The 20,793-nt window shown below is 40.7% G+C and overlaps 1 protein-coding gene across 5 annotated transcripts; it reads right to left on the reverse strand.

Annotated features, from left to right (window-relative positions):
* Positions 1-9,715: 9,715 nt before the first annotated feature.
* Positions 9,716-20,606, reverse strand: LOC131221148 (1-acyl-sn-glycerol-3-phosphate acyltransferase PLS1-like). Of its 5 annotated transcripts, XM_058216305.1 has the most exons (12): positions 20,481-20,587; positions 20,055-20,415; positions 19,705-19,827; positions 17,951-17,990; positions 17,787-17,860; positions 17,521-17,580; positions 16,323-16,457; positions 16,081-16,239; positions 14,606-14,731; positions 11,278-11,370; positions 11,017-11,103; positions 9,716-10,266 (listed from the first exon to the last, which is right to left on the reverse strand). In XM_058216305.1, exons 2-12 carry the CDS (start codon positions 20,133-20,135, stop codon positions 10,024-10,026), a joined length of 1,221 nt encoding a protein of 406 aa, XP_058072288.1. In that variant the 5' UTR covers positions 20,136-20,415; positions 20,481-20,587; the 3' UTR covers positions 9,716-10,023. The 5 variants fall into 5 exon arrangements, with proteins under 5 accessions (XP_058072288.1, XP_058072281.1, XP_058072298.1 ...); XM_058216298.1 differs by having other exon boundaries at positions 20,055-20,606; XM_058216315.1 differs by having other exon boundaries at positions 16,323-16,400; positions 20,055-20,604.
* Between the last annotated feature and the right edge of the window lie 187 nt (positions 20,607-20,793).

Consider the following 20,793-nt stretch of genomic DNA (forward strand, 5'->3'; position numbering starts at 1 on the left):
GCGGTGGGGCACACCGTGATGTATGGTCTTATCCACGCTGTCCATCCGTTTTTTCCGGATCATTTTAGGCATAAGCATATCCACAGCTTAAGTGGACCACACAACAGGAAACCGCGGAAATTGAATGCTTCTCGTTGAAAACTTCCCGGGGGTAACAGAAGTTTTGGATCATCCATTTATGTGTGACCCAAAGGCCAAAGGTTGGATGACAAATAAACATCACTGTTGGCCCTAAGAAGGTTCGGTGGACATCATTATTCCCACTGTTTCATGTGGTGGGGTCCACTTGAGCTTTGGATATGCTTCAATTTTGGGACCATGCTCTCAAATGATCTGTAAAAACGGATAGACGGCGTGGATAAGACGCATACATCACGGTGGGGTCCATAGCGTTTACGTTATAGCGTGTGAGTTATTACGCAATCCGCTTGATAAAAAACTGTCGTATTTATAGCAGAATCGTGTTAGCGAAGAAGAAGATATGTATGGGAGATCCCAACCCTTTTCGGCTGATGCGACTCACCAGGGGTTACATGGCTCCCCTTTAACCCAAATAGATGTAGGCCCACTAAGATATTTTTGTTATATCCACACCGTCCATCCGTTTCTTAAGATATTTCTGGGATATGAGCCAAAATATGAGAGAGAGATCCAGAACTCAAATTATACACGTCACATGAAACAGTGGGGACAGAGACACCCACCGTTGAAACCTTCCTGAGTACACTTTGATGTTTAGATGCCATCCAACCCGTTCATAACTTGATTCCAATGTAGATGGAGGTTTCAATACATATACACAACCCTGATTCAACACTTCTGTGACCCGAGAAGGTTTCAATTGTGAGAGTTCAATCCTCATTCGTGTGGCCCAATCAAGAATTGGATCTCCTTCATGTTCGGGTTCATATCCTAAAATTATCTGGAGAAACTGTTGGATGGAGTGGATATAACACAAATATCGTAGTAAGCCCCACGGGCATTTCGATTACAGGTGGGCCGTGGCAAGTAGCGTCCATTTTCAGCGGAGCCGGATTTCCTGGTAAAGGCCATTCGGATTGCGTACTATCCCCGCCCGTCCCCAGCTACGAAAGGGCAGTTCTGCGGGCGGGCTCACCGTGATGTATCTGTAAATCCAAACCGTCAATCACTTTTCTCATTTTATTTTAAGGCACCAACACAAAAATGAGGCATATCCAACGCTCAAGTAGACCACACCAAATAATAAGCTGAGTTGCATTAAAATGCACAAAGCATTAAATGCCAGTTGCATTAGATGCAAAGAGTCATTTTTGACGTGGTCCATTTGATCGTTGAATCCGCCTATTTTTATTATGATGCCTTAAAATAATCTAAAAAAAGGAATAGGCGGTTTGGATGTACAGATACATCACGGTGGGCCCGCCCACAGAACTGCCCGTTCAGAGCTAGGAACGGGCGTCCCAGCGCCGTACACTGACTTCAACGTGAGCGGATTAGGTGAGACCGCAGCTTTAGACGGTCTGGCCCTTGCCGTGGGGTTACCGTGGGCTTATTTATTATTTATCCACGCCGTTCATCCGTTTTTTCATATAATTTTAGAACATTTCCAAAAATGAAGCAGACCAAATTATCAGGTGAACCATACCGTAAGAAACACTAGTGATTGACCGTCCTACCGATAAAAACTACTTTGGTTACACATTAATGTTTCAATAGTGTTTATTTAGCATCCAATCCGTTGATAATGTCAAATAATCATGGATTAAGGGAAAAAATATATATATATATATCATCGTGATCCAAAACTTTTGTGGCCCATTAATGGTCAATGGCCACTGTTTATGATGGTGTGGCCTGATAATTAGATCTTATTAATTTTTGTAATAATGCCCTAAAATGATATAGAAAAACGGATGAACGGTGTAGATACATAATACATACATAAAGGTAAGGCACGGAAAGGGCCGCACGGTCTTGGGTGAGGCCAGGTCTCACCTAAACCGCTCTCGACTTTCAACTTCCTTTAAATAAAAATCCGCGTCCTTGTTGAACAGTCAAGCCGTCATTGAGATCCAACGTACCACGTGTATCTGATTTAAATAAAAATTGGAACAATCCAATGATCATCTGGCCTACGCATGACGCGGATTGTATGGTGGACATGCACCACGGACTTTGTATCGACGTCACCAAGCTCTGTTGCCTGTGGGCCCAATATGATATATGTACTGTATCCACACAGTCCATCCCATGGATTTAGAAAACGGTATGAAATGCACCCCACCCTGACGATGCAGACAGTTCAAATACATCCATGGAGGCTGTAAAGTTATGGTTTACATGGTCAATATGCGCTATGAAAAGATCCATATTGAAGATCGTCGGGTGCAAAAATCAAGCTGATCTGCTCATCATGTGGGCCACATCATTGAGACCAATGGACATGTGGTCCAGCTGATGAGCAGATCTGTCCCAATACCACCAAGATCTTAAAATTGGATCGGGCATTTTTCATTGAGGGGGCCTTTGGCACATGGTATTAGATGGGATTAGGTGGGATGGCATTGCATTTGGCCCATGCCAACTCCACTCCGTGTTTGGGAAGAACACAAAAGCTTGGAATTAGATTTGATGGAATTGCATTTGGTCCGTGTCGATTCCACTCAATGTTAGTAAGTTGTGTAGGTCCCACCATGATGTGTGGGCTATATTTATACTGTCCACCCATTTTTGGAGATTATTTTAGAGCATGGGCCAAAAAATCAAGTAGATCTAAAGCTCAAGTGGACCCCACCACATAAAGCAGTGGGGATTGAACAACTACCGTTGAAACCTTCTTTAGAGCCACATAAGTTTTGAATCTGCCTCATTCTTAGGCTCATGACATAAAATGAAGTTACAAAAGAGATAAACGGTTTGAATATAATGTATATGTGTTATTCTCAATGGTTTCAAATGATGGTGGATATATCTATTCAATGCACATCAAACCAAAGCGTGAATCCCACTGTATTACAAACATAACATGAAATTAGGCTAATTCCATGGTAACAGGGGGCAATTTGTGTTATACGTCATAATTACATTTTTTGAATCCCATCCCACCTAATCCTTCCCAATACCATGTGCCAAACACCCCTTGAATTGGATGCTATATACATGATTCGGATCCATTATTCCCCAACAAGCTAAATAATTAGTAACTCCATGGTTTATCACGTGCAACATAATTGTATTGTGATTGGTTTTATCTGTTTGGGGCTCACCATGTGTCAATTCCATCCACTTGTCCATTAGATGCGCCACATAGTGAAACTAAGGCCATTAAAAGGGATGCAAATTTCTTGCCAAGTTCTAGCCCAAGGATGCCGGGTGCGGCCCACCGATGTGTTTGTGAGAAATCTATCCTGTCCATCCATTTTGTGAGCTCATTTTAGGATGTGCTGGAAAAAAAAAGGTGTATATAATACTCAAGTAGTTCACATGAGAGGAAACAGTGGACATTCAATGAGCATTGTTGAAGCATTCTTATGGTCATCAGATTTTTGTATCACGCTATATTTTTGGTGTTTTCACTTCATCCCTTGTAAATGACTTATAAATACTTTGGATAGCACATAAGCATCAAGGTGGAGCCCAAGAAGGTTTCAAGGTGTAACACCTTATACTTTTCAGTACTCAGGTGTTACCCGATAACCTAACTTATGGAACCGCTCATTCATCTCAGCCTAAATATAACGATTAGAAGTAATCTTCATATATGGACCAAGGCATCAACCTATTAGAATCCAAGATGGATCATCATGGCACCAAAATCTACCATCCATTGAGGCCATGATACATAATTCGGCTATCGATCATTTGTTGACAACAACCAAACCATCAGATCATCGGGTCCACCATTCATTGGGACCCAAAGCATCAAATACACCGTCCTGCAAGGCCACAACACTCAGTCTGCTAATCCACCACCTAATTGTTGAATTAGTACATGGATTCTTATTAGCCAATTGCTCGACAATTTGAAACAATTCCACTAATAGACCTTAAAATCACCCATTCACTAGCTATTAGTCCATATTACAAGCTCATCTATCCACTAGATTGACCATCTAACCGTCCATTATGGACCATGAAGCATCTCGACCATATGAACAACTTCTTGGGACCATTTTAACCATTGACGTTCAATTTTAGAATGATCTGATCATCAGACCGATGGAAATCGTCAGTTAAATCACAATAAAATAAAATAAAATGGTCCACCTGAGCACTAGATCCATCTCAAAGCCAGTCGGATGTCCTATCTAGGTGAGTAGAAGTGTGTGGACAGATTGAATGGCCTCAATGATCAATGTGAACCCCACTTTCAACCTGCACATGCACCTACAAGATGTGCATCCGACGTGCAACAAACTACCGTCCGGGTCAACAAGCTGTTGACCCAACATAAATTTTGAAATGAGAGAATTCCGCTCTTTTTTGCCTTCGCACCCGAACTCGTTTAAATCGGGTGGTTATCGGTCGTGATCGGTGGGCCACCATCGTGTACCATCAATATGATCTAAACTGTCCATGTTATTCGAATGATGATTTCGACCAGAACTAGGACCGTTGCACTCGTGGATACTCAACCAAGAGAGCACAACTCTCAACACAAGAGTTGAAGGCGGTGAGAGTTTTCAAATGCAGAAATTGTTGCCTTGCTGGAGATGATCTAGGCCCACCTTCATTGACAGAATGAGAGATCTGAACCGTCCATCTGGCACGACACTTAATTTCGACCGAACCCTAGCCATTTCAATGGGACAAAACACGTGTGCATACACAGTAATCCCAATGCAAACAAATGCGTGTGTGGCATCTTTCAAACACAAAAATCTCATTTTTACCACGCTGGTGATCCGCGTGCCTTCATTTCTTCCCATCTCAACCGTCTGTTTCTGTAACGCCTTGAAAATTGAGGGTCAAGCAGATGCCCAACTCCCGAGTTCTAACGCATCACTTATGCAACATAGATGTGATGATTAAATGTTATCCATATTATCGCATTAAACATGAATGAAATTATACTAAAACAATATATCATACTCCAAAGACAATTGAATTACGCAAGCGGAAGACAGTGATAAATATATAAAACATATAAGTGGTTGCAAGTCCCCAGAGTATGAACATAATACCAGGTTAAATAATTACATGTTTGATTCCAAAATATATAAAATAATAAAGTCTAATGTCATCGAATTCATATCCATGTAACCCCGATGACGCAACTCCATGTCTACATAGACCCGTTAGAGAGTTGCAGATGGGAGAACTCCTCTTCGTCGTCATAGAAGTCAGACTCCGCCCCGTAAGCCTCGACATCACCTGAAACTACAATAGATTCTGGTTGGTGTTTTAAAACACCGTCCCAAAGTGAGAGTAAGTGATCAACTCAGTGGATATATAGAGCAAAGGTTAATATATTATCAATTCAACTGAAGCAGTAATCATAAAGTAATACAACAAGCATTCCTAAATACTCTAGTTAACGTAAGGATGATATGTATTAATGATGTATGCTCTCACCTGCACTCCCTCTGCGACATCATCTCACGATCGCGGCATGCAACACTCTCGCTGTGCTCAACTCTAATGCCAAAGGCATATGCAATGCGGTGCATGTGCGTGATTAGCCAAGTTCTTACTTAGTCTTATTCATACAGCATGTTTGGGAAGCTAATGTACCTCCCTTTATATCATTGACCCAAACGATGATCCATCTAGGGTCGTCAATCCTAGTTAGTCGCATACGATGGCAGTTCCATGTTGCTACGGAGAGGCTCATCACCTTAGCGTAGGCCTAGTTTATACTCAAAGTTATTATGGAAATGCTCATCACCTTAACGTAGTTCTAGTGTATACTCGAGGTCACTACGAAAGGCTCGTCACCTGATCGTAGGTCGACATCTCGAATACAGTGTCCAATACCACCGTATTCGGCTTACGAGTTTAGTTTGCTCACTGGACACTACGGGGAGACTCGTCACCTCAGCGTAGGCCGACAGCTCGACTACGGTGTCCCATACCACCATGCTCGGCTCATGAGTCTTAGCGGATCGTGGTACCCAGGTTAAACGATCTTTGCATTGCTGAGTGGTACCTTAGATTCAAACAGTAGCATCCATACGATCACTATTGGATGACAAATAAACATCACTATGGGGCCTAGCAAGGTTTCAACAGTGGAGATCATTATCCCCACTGTTTTCCCGTGGCATGATCCACTTGATCTTTGGATATGCTTCAATTTTGGACTCGACCCTTAAATTAGATGGAAAAAAGGGATGGACAGCGTTGATAAACCACATACATTCAAGGTGGGGCCAACTCAGTTTACACAGCACGACAATCCGATTTCGTTAGATACGAAAGCTCTGCCTTGCGGAAAAAGGTGGGAGATATTGTTGAGGGGATGAGAACACTCTTTTTAAAGGAAACCATTCTAATGGTTAAAATCTAATAGTTGGAGGTAGCTCCAATTCCCCTCCCACATGAATCATTGGCTTTGGATGGGATTTCAAAAACCTCCTTTTTGAGATTCCAATTACCTGAAATTCAAAGCTGCCAACGCTCATGATTCTCCTATTCATCTCAATTATATATTCCAAAAGCAGCTATTATACCTTTCACGCTAAATGGCCCACAAAACAGCCAAAAGAAAGTTCCTCTACTTCCTTTACCCCGTCCCGTCACCAGATTCCCTATGCCAGTTGTAGGAAAAAGGATATCCACTATCGACCAAAAAACTCCAGCCATTGAGAGAGAGATAGCAACCGTCACTTGTGAGCGGTTATTAGGTGGGCCACCTTGTAGTCGAATAGGGACAAGGGGAGATTTTATTAACTGGCCTTTTTCTCATGGATGTTTCACTCCCACCATGACCAAAGCCAACTTGCTGTTTGGGCCGTGCCGCATGCGCAAGACGAGCGATCTTGTTGGGAAAGTAGGATTCTGATGACTGGGCCCGCCCTTCATCATTCATCGCTTTGATATGACATACGTGTGAGCGAGATCTATTAGTATCTCTTTCTCTTAGTAAGGCTCATGTGCACGCAGATGCACTAAGGCTTTTTGAAGCATGGATCTAGGTCTTCCATTCAGTTTTCCTACTTTGGATGGCTATGATCCTCTAGCAACTAACGTGAATTGCCTGTAAAACAAGGTCAGGCTCATAGGAATGGACTCGGACTTGGTAGTGACTCCTCCAGTACCGAGATCTTGGTACTCATCAGTGCTGTGGGCCCCACGATGATGTGACCCCTCCAGTACTGAGATCTTAGTACTCATCGCGCATATGACACAATTTCATTGGTCCATGTAAGGAGTTACAGTAGATTCATGTAACCCTGTGACCCCGGTTACAGGCAACTGCAGCAATTCACGTCCTATGCAAACATTTGTTGATAAATATGCTTCTATCACCCTTATGCACCTGCGCGTTAATGTTACGCGCTTGTGAAAGTCATGAAGTAGAACTTATTCACATCCATGTGAATGTTGTTCAATTACCCGTGCGGGGTCTACCATGCCTTATGCAGGTCATCCAGGGGCGGCTTTAAGGGGTAGGTAGGTGAGGCAAGGGGCCCTCTAATTATGAAGGCTCTATGTTATAGTAAAATTAAAATTTTTTAGTTATGAAAGTCCTATATCATAACAAAATTAAAATTAAGAAAAAAAAGTATAAATTTTTTGAAATAAAACTTATTAAAAGGTTTACAAAATAGGAACATCTAAAAATTGGTTTACAACTTTAAAATTGAAAATAAAAAATAAATCCTAAAAACTAGCATTATCAATGATAACAAACTAACTCTATCGTCTCTTTTCTTACTTTTTTGCTAAACAATATTTGCAAAATAACTTTTCAAATAATCGGCAAATCAGCTTTCTCAGATTCTTGATCCGTTGGTTGTTGCTGCCTCAACAAATGTAGGATTCGTTGTGTTCCATTGTTCCAAAATTTATATTTCAATCTATTATTTATATCAATTAGCTTTTATTTATTTATTATTATTATTTTTTATTTGTGTCAACTTGTTAATCTTTAAAATGACTAGTAAAAAATATGTATCTAAAAAGATAATAAGCAAATTTATGGTTTAATTTTGAATTTATTATTACTTTTTATTTTTAAACTAAAACGCTTCATTTTTATGATTTGCCTAAGGCCCCTAAAAATGTTGAGCCGTCCCTGGTGCCATCCAACCCGCATGGCAACGAAATCACCCAAAATTCAGGTTTATGCAGTCATTAGGTGGTCCACATCTTACGAAACAATCGGCATCCACTCAAAAACTTCCATATTCAAGTGGCGGCTCACATGATCGTTGGATCAGCCTTATCCCACTTTCTTGGTGGGGGCATCCTCCCGAACGTCAAGAAAAGATAACCGACAACGGTTTCAATGGAAAAAGGTCCTTCGTTGCGAAGGTTGGGAATGTAGCATAAACGGTCGGGCTGGACAGACCAATGGTCTGGGCAATGACTCATGGGTAGGACGCGGATTTCCTGCTAAAGGAAGTTCTTGCGCTCGGGAACCCAGGTAGGGCCCACTGTGATGTTTTTGAGAAATCCTCTCCGTCCATCCGTTTTTTAGATCACGTTAGATAATAAGTCCAAAAATGAGCCGGAACCAGTACTCAAGTAGGCTCAAAACGTGAGGATCGAATGTCCACATTTGAAATATTCATGGGCCACAGAAGTTTTGAATCTGGCTAATATTTGTTTTTTCAGTTCGTCCCAGTACGAATGACGTAACGACATGACATGTAAATATCACTGTAGACCCAGGGAGGTTTCAACGGTAAGAATTTCCCTACCCACCTTTTCCGTTGGTGCGGCCCAGTTGAGTCTTGGATCCTGCTCACTTTTGGTGTCACTTCCTAAAATGATCTCACAAAACGGATGGACGGGGTGGATCTGTCACAAACATCACAATGGGCTCCACATAAGTTTCCAGCGCAGGAACTTGGGCTTTTCCAGGAAATCCGCGTCCGCATAAGCACCACTTGTTAGGGTCGAAAACCTGTGCATACTGTGAGAACTAGAAAAAGCTATCTACCACGCATATCATATAATTCCTCTGCCAAAGGCCAAAACCACCTCTGAGCTGATGAACGGCTCCCAAATGCTGGGCACTTCTAAACACACTACACTACACTGGCAATTGGTGAATGGTGATTCGTTAGTGGAGTGCGTGGCTTTAAGAGATGATCGTCACGGTTAAGATCATCTGAGCAACGTGATTTCTTTGCTATCAAGTCCCCATGTTATGGTTTTAGAGGAATGGTCCGTTTCCATGGTTGGGGCAACTTGATGAATGGCCTATCACAAAGAGCAGGATTTCGAATGCAGCCCAAGCACCGGTCTGCTACGTCGACCCAAAACCAGAACAAAGGCTAGCATCAGGCGCGCTACAGTCTACATCAAATGTGGGCCCGTGGCCTTTTTAAGCGTCCAATATTTTCATACACTTGGCATACCTAATAACTAGAGCAGCCTGATTTTTGGGCCACGGCAGAGATACAGCGGGGCCCACCAAATGTGTGGCCTGAATCAGACACAGGCAGTGATGCAAGGGCATGTGCTGGGAGAGTAGGATTCGATCCGGACAGCCATCACACCTCTTGTGGAAGAAACAGCCATGTGCAGGTTGGAGAAATTGGATGTTCAAAGCCACATCAGATAAAGTTGGAAAGTTGTTATCAATAAACAAATAAGCAATGAATTGATATGCATTCAAAGTTTTATTTTGATGCAGACAAACAATCAACAGCCAAAAAGAAAAAGGAAAGAAGAAAGAAAGAAGAAAGAAGAAAAGAGAATAAAAAGGCTACTGAAGATATATGCAGGCATTTCAGAACTAAATATATCGCCCGTTACTTCATGTATCATTTTGGAAGTCCAAGAGGAGGCCTAAAGACAACTGATTATGCCCAACAATCTTCAAAGATAAAAAGAATCAATCGAACTTACATTTTCTATCACATGGAATTAATTCTGCTTGGCAGGGTTTGCATCTGAAGGCGCTCCCCTGCTCTTGGATCTGCTTGGAGCTGCTTTTGCGGAAGTTGAACGCTCTGACTGGGAGAATAGAATAAGGACGTGCATGACAATCATCACTAGAAGTAATCCAGATATCGAAAATGCAAGTCCTTTCCATGTGGATAGCAACGCAGACCATGTGAAGAATTTGAAAGCACTGAACATCAGGAGACATGACCATGATATAACAACCTGATTAATCACAACAGGACAGAGTGTTAAAGGAACCTCCCAAGCATACAACCTCAGCATTTGAGCTTGTTTAGTTGGCTTGCATTATGCATAGAGTGCCTGAATTTTTCCTCATTTGCAGAGGAAATTTTGTAACACTGGCTCTTCCTTGTGTTTGCAGGTTCTTGGTTCTATGATATCATGGTTCTATGATATTCTGTTTGGTATTACTAGAATTCAACTGGCTAAGAACGGAGCTACTGATTCTCCCAACTTCTGTTTTCTGTCATTTTTCGTATTTTTATAGGACTAAGTTCTAATTCACATTCTATCAAGTTGATATTGTGCATGGTTCCATGAATAATAGAGCTGTAAACCTGTGATAAGATATTATCATCTCTCCTGTGACAAGTAGGGCTGCAACTTGACTGATCAAAACCGAGTTCAGGTCGGTTTGGGTTGGGTTGTTAAGGTCCTCAGGTTGGGTTTGGATTGAGCAAATTCAGGTCGGGTTAGGTTGGGTTGGGAATAATCACTTGTATCTGGGTCAGGTTGGGTTGAGTATGGACTTCTGGTTTCGTCGGGTTGCTGGTTGGGTCTTCTTGAGGTTGGGTTGAGCCCGGGGTTGACCCACAACTCGACCCAACCGCCCGAGTTGCACCGCTAGTGATGAATGTCAATGATCTTCAAGTTGAAATGTTCTTATCCATATTACTTTGACCATGCATGAGAGAATTGCTCTATGTCATAGGGTTCAGAATAACGCCATACCAACAATGGCTTTTTTGGCCGACCAGTTGGTCGGAACTCCCTGTCACCAAAAGTATCTTCAGCTAGATGTTTGTCCAATAAAGCATCCTGTTAAGGCAAGAACCAAAAGGCAAATATTTACCACAGAATCTCAAAACTAAATCAAGTGTGGGGTACCTGCAACACATGGTACAATACCTCACATACAAGGCTAAAAATTTCCTTCAAGAATTGCAAATTTTTTATTTGCAAATAGGATAGTGTAAAAGTTGAAGTACATGCCTTAGCCACAAATAAATCCCTGCACCATTGTGCAACTGCATCATCCGTCTGAGGTAATTCTTTCATCGGATGCCGCTTCATGTGGACATGTATCTGCGCAATTGCACATCTTAAGAAACATCTCTCTCATAAAACCCAATTTATGAATATAGAGAACCAAGTGAGTTAATGAGCATAGAAAACCAATCCGACTCTATCAATACACATTGTTTCGTGATACAAACCTCATCATCATCATCTAAGCCTTATCCAAACTAATCAGGGACGGCCAATATGAATCTCATATATGTGAAATTTTCAAAGGAAATTTTTAACTTTCTCTGGATTGGGGCTGTCTCCTTCCGCTTCACTTCCCATTTTGTGAGTCAGTTGGTTCGTGAGGATTGGACCTGTCATCTAGAAAATTAGTTATTCGTCAGAAAGAAATTGGAGCGACTTATCATTTTCGTTGATTAAATACCCAGAGGTTGAAAAAGTGTAGGGACCAGTTTGGAAGACGTCAGGAAACCATCCTAACTCAAATTTTTTACCAGTTTAGTTGGCTCCTAAGTGAGGATTGGACCTGTCACCTAGAAAATTTAAGTTCTTTGTCAGAAAGAAATTGGAGCGACTGATCATTTTCGTTGATTAAATACCCAGAGGTTGAAAAAGTGTAGGGACCAGTTTGGAAGATGAAAACCATTCTAACTCATTTTTTACCAACAGGTGTGACAGAGCTGTCACGTCTATTGGGGAGGTTGCCAGGTAGTTCAGTTTGCAGCACCAGTGTGGCAGCTAGGTAATGGATGGGCCCGATTTTTGGGGAATTGTATGTTCATAAGATGGCTCACCTCGTGCATGGTTTGTATTTCACACATGGACCACCAGTTGGCATGTGAGGGCTGGAAGAAAATCACCACCTCCCAAACCCATTTTTGTGCAAAATAAGGTATGAGCTATTTTTCAGACATGACAATCATGTGGGCAGATTCTAAAAAATGATAAATGGGCATCAGACAAGCAGGTGGTAAAATCTCTTTTAAAATTATAATAATATCAAACATGTGAATCCTTGAAGTTTAAGGGCTGTTTGGAACTTTCAGGGAAATATATTGTGATAAAAACACCCACTGCAAGACTACATAAACAAACACACATCTCTCTACACAGTTAGGGGTGGGATCCATGTATGATAAAGCATGGAGTGGGCTCTAGTGTGTGGCAAAGAATTGACAAAATGGGAGTGAGTCAAAGATCTAGGGAAGAACCCTGAGAGTGGGGACAAGATTCAAGGTTAAGAAGGGCAAGAAAGTGCATTTTTGGGAAGATGAATGGCTTGGCAAAAAGACATTTGCCAAAAGTTTCCTAGTTTGTATAAAGTTGTCTTGCCAAGGAATGTATTAGTGGAAGAGAGTTTTAGAATAATTGGAGACAAAATGGTCTGTAATATCATGTTTAGAGGGGACCTCAAAGATGATGAGATCGAGGCCCACTGGGAGCTTCTAAGTAAATTGGAATTTGGAATCCATACTCTTCAGAAACGAGAAAGACCCCAAATTTTGGAAAAAGATCGATCTCCTTTTCCTACTTTCTAGCTACTGGTTGTCCCTCCTAGAGTTGTCTTTCTTATGGATTGCAATGGAAGTTACACTTGATCATCTCAAGATTAGGGGCTACAATCTAGCTAACAGATCCACCATGTGCAAGGAGAAATAGGAATTAGAGCATGTTCTCTTCATCCATGTTTGATTACTTTATCTATGTGGGAGGCATTCTTCAAGCTTTTCGGTATAGCTTGAGTGGTTGGGAGACATTAGCGGAGATGTTTAACAATTGGGGAAATGGGTTGTTCATGGAAAGAGTGAAAATGCTCTGCCATTTCCTTCATTTTATTTAAAAATTAAACAAATCATTATCATATGGACCCATAGTTCCTTAATTTTCAGGGGCATCTTCCCTCTCGGATTTATGTAGGAATTGATTGTATGCAGCAGCAATCGCTCTCCTCAAGAGGAATCCGACAGCTGGGTGATCCCCTCCTTCAGCTGGTGCATGGAAACTGAATTTTGACGGTGTTTTCTTTCAGTAATCCTGGTCTCTACAGTTTTTTTTTTTCCTGGCTGAGGAAGAGTTACTGGGAGTAAAAGCCCTGAGAAGGAGGGCTTAGGTGATTCATGATTTATGTTTCATCTTTCTTTTCCCTGGTTTCCATGATTTCAGACTTGTCTAATGTGCTCAAGACAGCAAAAGAAGCAGGGTTTGAGCTGTGAGAGCTATGCTTTATTTTTGGCAAATAATCTCTTGCCTCTTCGTTAACATTTTGTCTTCCGTTGTTGGTACCAAAGCTAATTCCATCTCTGACATTTTGGCTAAGGAGAGTTTGGGCCATTCAGTTCTTGTATTAGGAACTCAATATCCTTGCTTTAATTTCACAAGCTTAAAAATGTTTTTGAGATCTTCTAAGGGGGGAAAAAACTCGTTAAGTTCATCTAAGAATCTACTTCATACTTTTAGTGAAGAGATTTTGTTAACTTTCCCTTTACAAATAGTCATTTTGTGGAAATAAGTGATGTTCCTATTGCCTTCTTTGATCCATTTGGATCTTAACTTTTGATGTCAACAAATTTCTCCTCCCCCAGGATCCCCTTTCCAATGTTGATTTCAGATCCTATCTCTTGCAGTGTCTATCCTACGAGGAGCTGTGAGATTCCTCATTGTCCAAGACTTTGATATCTTCCAAAATCACTGTAGAAGTTCTACTCTACGTGTTATATACAAAATTCATCACAGTCTATGAGTATTTCGTATTTTAGTGTACAAGAATTCATAAAAAGAAAGGTAAGTGATCCAAATTGAAATTTGAATTCAAGATTTTCTTTCATAAATACATTGTACCAACTATGAGTGATTTTTATTGTTGATCACAAAATAGGGTGCTTGCTAACTAGATTCTAACATGTACACTCTGGTTTTAATATCACAGAAAATAGTTAAATTTTACATCTTTTTCTGCTTTTATAAATAAAAATCAAAGATTTTGAAATGATCCTTGAACCATTTACAATGTGGATGGCTCAGAAAACCTGAACAACATGGATTCATGGAATACACTACATGTGGGCAGAACAACTAGGTTGGTCAATCACACAAATGATCACATCCATCCAGGTGATCAACATTGAGAAATCCCACCTTGCTAAACTTGCAAAATTGAAGTACAAATACAAGTAAACTTAAACCACATGTAGCTATACTGAAACCTGAATGTACCACCAAAATGAATGTTGAAAGATGGAAGTAGAGCATAAGAATTCTGATGAAAGATTAATAGTCACGCGTTTTTGCTCACCACAGAAGATTGTCCATTCAAAATTCTCAGCATTGTAGGTGCAGGCTGACTTTTAGGAACAGCCACAGTTACATCATATATAGCCGGAGCAAACGAGCGCATATTACTTACAGCTGAAACAAAACCCTGAATGCAAAAGGGTTAAATGTGTTAGAATATAAGCAAATATTTACAATCAAAATACATTGTGATTTGTAATAAACTATTAGGTATTCCCCAAATATATTCTAGGTAGAAAGTTCCTGTAAGACCAATCTCCATCTTTTTCCCAGACCATTGTCATATATTTCTAAAGAACCTATTTTTGTAGGCCTAGTATTTGATCAGCCATGCTGTATAGGATAGAGTATAGGGCAATTGGGAGGCAACATGAGCAGTGGTTGAGTGTTGCAGACATGAAGATGTTGAGATGGATGTGTCGGAAGAAAAGTAATAAAAAAATGAGGCCATCCAAGGCAGCATGAGAGTCTCTCTAGTAGGAAATAAAATAATGCAGAGCTGACTGAGATGTTTCATCCGTGTTCTATGAAAACCGGAGGCATCCTTGGCAGGGAGGGAAACAACGATTGTGGTTGAAGGGCCGAAAAAGAGGACATTGAAGACCTAAAAGGACTTGTGAAAAGGAATATGATCATTTAGTGTGGATGAGCGGAGCCTAGGAATAATTGGTGAAACAGGATTAGAAAGCCCAACCCAAATCGCTGCTACAAGGCTACGATGATGGCAATGGCTTATTTTTTCCAGGCCACTGATTCAAAGGTTAGAATTTTTCCAATCTAGAATACTTTTTGGGGCATCCCCAGTCCAAGACAGGTCCAATCAGATCTAGGGTCTGAATTGCCAAACCATGGCTGTCATTTGTTGGGAATGGAGGGATCAGGACACTATTCATGTCCTGATTCATCTACATTCAACAATCATTTAACTAAGATTCGTACGTGAAAGTTGCTGGCAGAGGTAAATCAAAAAGGTTGACGAGACCTTAATGCGATTCATCACATACATTTACTCAGTGTCCTACTTTCTGAATCTACAGTTTCATAACTTCTTGAAACAAGATCAATAAGTTTCTCAGTGAATGAGACTGGCTTAAGTTACGTGCACCTATGACATGATCCTACTTCAAAATGGTAATGAGGAAAGCTGAAGAAGAACAAAGAAAGCAAGTTCTTCTAAGCCATGAAATATATGCTGTCAGACATCATGCTAGACATACAAGAGTTGCAGTAGTGAGAAACTATCAAATAGAAAGTAAGAAAAAGGCAAAATCAAGTACTTGATTATTATTAATGCCAATTGCTCTTAAGCCAGGAAATAATTTCATAAAAACAACATCCTGCTACACAAACAGTGTAGAGAATTGTCAAGGGGAAATAACAAAGTGGGAAAAGATAAAATGAAGTTCTAAGTATTAATTCTAAATACATATACCTTACTCTTCACTATCATTAATGAAAGTGTGGCAGGAAGGTGACCTTTGTACGAGGAACCAAAACGTTTCTAGGGATGGGCAACTTGGCCGAAGCTGCATACTCTTGAGCTGCTAAAAGCTTTGCCTCTGTAAAACGAGTTCCTTCCACGAAAAGGGCCAACCAAAGTGATCGAGGGAAGTTCTTTAGCTGCTGCAGACCTGACTGCAGTATAGAGTAGTATCTCAAACAGTAGAGTAGTCACAAGAGACATGCATGTATTCAACACTGTGTTGAGTGTATACTACCTTCAACGTGCTTTCATCCTTGGCCCAGCTTCTCTCTAGGAAAACATAGTCAGAAAACCACATTGACCAACCAATGACCTGCATATATTGACCGTATTTTATCCTCCAAATCAAAGATAATGCACTCCCCAACAACTGAGAAAAACTTAAGTCAGGATAAGGTAAATTTACAAACTTGGAAGAAACCACAAGGGGATGTAAATCGTAGAAGTATCAATTGGACCATTAATGACATCTGAATCTAGGAAAATAGCATGAATGGGCAAGAGAAAAAAAAAAAAAAACAATGTACGTGTCTGATTTAAGAAAAATAGCAGGTCAGATCATTGAGACAAGCACATCAAGAAACATCATCAAGGAGGATTAAGCTAATCTTTACAGATAAGTGAGAAAAGCAGATTAAGACGAACAAGCTAAAACAATATCTGAAATTATATTTTAGGCAAGTATCAGATAAAGACTTTGAGTGCGGCTGCTTTTCGCGTAATTTTGTAGGAATTAATCAAACCTTCGCTAAGGAAGAAGCCAAAGGCCATGCTACGAGAAGTCTTTAATTCATTTAGTTTTCCAAATTAATTTTTGTTAAGTCTTGAGATTAGGCAAACATTGGTTTCCTTCCCATGTAAACTTACAAGAATGACTTCAATAATTCAAATATGACTAGATCCACTCAAAACTTCAGATTAGGTCTGAAGCTCTGTAATCTTCATTGAATATTGATGTCATAATCATGTGAATAAGATTTTAACAACTGGTACAGACTAGTTAAAATGATGAGTGTGCCATATTCAGATGATCTGTACATTCTAAACTGAACATATGGCCATACCAACATTTAAGGCAATGTAGATGATACAAATTCTGCCCCCCCTCATGGGTGGCCAAAGCCCAGATAGAGTGCTGATCTGAAGGTCAAGGTTGTCTGACCAATGCACTGCAAACCGGCAGTTAAAAAGAGAAATAGGCAACATCTCACATTCAATGAGACAAGTCCGTGGATCAGACAACTATGATCATCCAATCAGTGCTACTTTTAGGTGTGGTGCATCCACAGGGGGGCCACAATTTACATGGTTTCAGTCAGCTTACCAATGAGCCACATGTAGAGATCCACGCATGTGTGCATGCCATGATTCTCTAAAATCAAAGACTTCATCACAAGCAACAGGAATAATGAAGTTGGAATAAAAAAACTCACAGGAAGGAATTTTGATGACTTCTTCATAATGGCAAGCGTGCTACCAAGGCAACCTGACCGCTGGGATGAATCAATAATTAAATGAAAAGAAAAGCATAAGTCTACAAGGAATTAATCAAATACATAGATGGTAATGCTTGACGGTGATCAAGTCGGAAACAGTGACGCCCACTCTGCCACTCATGATGATTTTGGCATGTGGATGCATGGGAGATTGGGAGTAGGTATGTGTGCATGGATGGATGCAATAGATGAAAGATACACACCTGAGCTAAGACCCATCCAACAAGCCAATCAATGTCGCTTCTATGATTGCATATGACAAGTGCATGTTCTTTACCTGAAAAAGTTCTCCAACATAAGTATAAAGCTGACATTTGAACATACGGTGATCAGTGGTTGTTTCACGTGAGAAAAACTTTGACCTTACCCAGCGATTGAAAAGTTTCAGAATCTGCATACAATTGGATCTGCAACCAAAAGTACCTCTAGATTCAAGACCATATTTGTTTGAGAAGACAGCAGTCTTCGTAACAGTAAAGCGTTTCTTTGCATGCCAAATATATCCATGCATGAATTCTTGAATGAAGTGGGCATTTATGTTATTTGATCAACTTCTTTTATTGGGTGAGACATGGTTGACAAGATGCCATTCTCATCTTTAGTCAAGGGAATTGGATTTGGATCCTGAGCATGACTACGTGTACCATACATCAGGTCCCTGATCCAAATCCCATCAGATCCTGTCAGGTCGAATTTTGAGCATGAACTGGATGGGGTTTGGATCCAAAATTGGAACTAGAATTTGTTCTGAACATAGGTTCAGGTCCGGATCCGGGTCTGGATCAATGCTAAAAAAATACAATTTGCATGGTTTTCAATAATAAATACAATTAGAAAAATGGTAAAATTAAAAAAAGCAATATATTCTAGCATTTAATCCGACCCTATATCTAAACTGGATCAAATCTGTGGACACGAATCCAAACTAATTAGTCAGGCCCAACATCTGGATCCATATCTGACTAAATTGGTTATCCATGGATCCAAGTACACGTTGACAGCCCTAGAAGCAACCATCTGGCTTTTAATGAAATTTTGTTATTTATTTTAAAAAATAAAAAATCGTTTGATTTTTGTTTAGTTTATCCTTTTACCAGTCCTTCCTCCATTGTCTTTTGGTTCCTCTTTACACCAATATAACATGAAAAAGCAGCATATAAAAATCATAGCATAACAGCAACACCAAAGAGCCATACAGCAATGGACCAGGAATTACATGATATGCAATAGGTGTCTTTGCACAGTAGTTGTTGGTTCTCTATATTCTCAACTAAGGTCTACGGTCAACAATCCAGACTATTTGTGTTGCATCCCACCACAATGGACCATGACCCAAATCCTCGATAGGACAGTCCTAATGTTTTGCTTACAAAGGTCCACATTCAGACGAAAAATAAAAAGTAAAAAAATCCCAAGACCTGTTGCTGGGATCTTCCAATATAGGAGACTCGAAGCATTCTCCATCCACAATGGGTCATAACAGCCTAATGATCTGGACTACCAAACCATGGACCCCGCTAGTCGAAATCGAAAATCCAAGTAAACTACACAGGCGTGGGTTGCAAATCATATAACTCCCCTCAATAAATAATAACAACAAATTCATCAACATTCAAATTGCCAAATTTCAGTTATCAGAGCATCACAATGCCTTTGAGCTACATGACAATAACCACAGCAAAAATAAGAAACCGAATAATACAACTGAGAAATAGCCCTGTAGAAATGGAATCCATATGTAAATGCAATCTTGCATTTGGGCCCCTGGAAATACCTGGAATTGGTTTCCGGCCGGATCCATGTCCACCAACAGAGAAGTTTCGAAATTCCTTGGGAGGAGCTAGCTTGCAATTTCTAGGGTAATGAATGAATTCCTTGCCAACAGTCATATTTTCAAACTCCCTCCCTAGTGAAACCACACGTATAATTCCTGGCAGTTCCTTCCCAGTACCCAAACACGGTTTCTGGAATCCCTGGAATTACATTCCAGGTACACACATGACAAACAGATTCTCCTTCATGGGAAATTTGTTTCCTGGAAATAAATCCTCTTGCCCATTTTAAATTCCTCTCATCCAAACCTACCATAAATTCAAATTACAAAAGAGATTCCACAAATACCTTAACCCCAGCCCACCAATCAATGAGCCATATCAGCTCCAACCACAGCAATTCCACCACTACCTTATTGATCGAGCGGTACATATTCTTCGAGAACCAATGGAGAGCCAAAAAGACAATGGCCTGGAAATGACAAGAAAAAAAAGGAGAAACACTACAGAATCAAAATGAAAATCAGACCAAACTCATATAAAATCAGATATGAAAGCTTGAAAAGAAAATCAATGAACAGAATCGAAACATTTAAATAATTCGTCCTAAAAATTGCGCAAACGAAAAGAGTGATGGCTGAAGCCAATCAAAACCTTTGAAATTGAAAGATAATTTAAAAAAGTGGGATTTTGATTTACCTGAATGAGATTAACGACGAGGCCTGATAGGAGGAAGAGAAGGCCCAGCGGTACAACGGCTGCTGTTGCTGCGATCGCCATGGCCGGAGAGATGAGAGGAAGGAGATCAGCGGGAGGTAGTTCGCGACTACCGATGAAATAGATGAAGCGCGCGATAAGAGATTCAACGAGTGAATTGCGGCCCACATACGAATATGGCACGTGTGTGAGAAATCTAAGCCACGTGACTCAGTGGGCTCAACACAATCATGCCATTTGCCGAAATCCAGGCACGTAGAGTCAAAGGAATTTACATTGTTGTTGATTTTCTTTCAACCGTCATTTTCGTCGGTCAGGTGTGGTCCACCTGATGTTGATTGGCCTGATTCATGGGACATGTCATGTCGCCGCAGGATTTGTTTATTGATTGGACTGGACGGTTCATACCTGAGTCTGTGTGCGCGTGTGCTGCAGTTCACCAATTCAACCTCACCTCGCGCGAATCTTCGTGGGAATCCTCTAATTGGGTTGGATTCCGTTTCTTGCCGCCTTGTCAGGGGACGGTCGTTGTAAGTTCGTTCTGCCTTTGCCGCGAGGCCCGCGACCCATAAATGATTACATACAGAAGGGCTTGATGTTAACTTTGCGTACGTTGCCTGCAGCCCTAAGCCCTTTGGGCCCACGGAGATGTATGTATTATATCCACTCTATTCATCCGTCTGGCCAGCTCATTTTAGGACATCAACCCAAACATGAGATA

This window comes from Magnolia sinica, chromosome 1, assembly GCF_029962835.1.
Source record: "Magnolia sinica isolate HGM2019 chromosome 1, MsV1, whole genome shotgun sequence".
NCBI lineage: Eukaryota > Viridiplantae > Streptophyta > Magnoliopsida > Magnoliales > Magnoliaceae > Magnolia > Magnolia sinica.

Coding starts and splice junctions, on each gene's coding strand:
- LOC131221148 (XM_058216298.1), bottom strand. CDS start 20,135: ATGGCGATCGCAGCAACAGCAGCCGTTGTACCGCTGGGCCTTCTCTTC. Junction 17,991..19,704: donor ATTGGTGGGCTGGGGTTAAG/GTATTTGTGGAA, acceptor TTTTGGTTGCAG/ATCCAATTGTATGCAGATTC. Junction 11,371..14,605: donor TGAATGGACAATCTTCTGTG/GTGAGCAAAAAC, acceptor GCAATTGCGCAG/ATACATGTCCACATGAAGCG.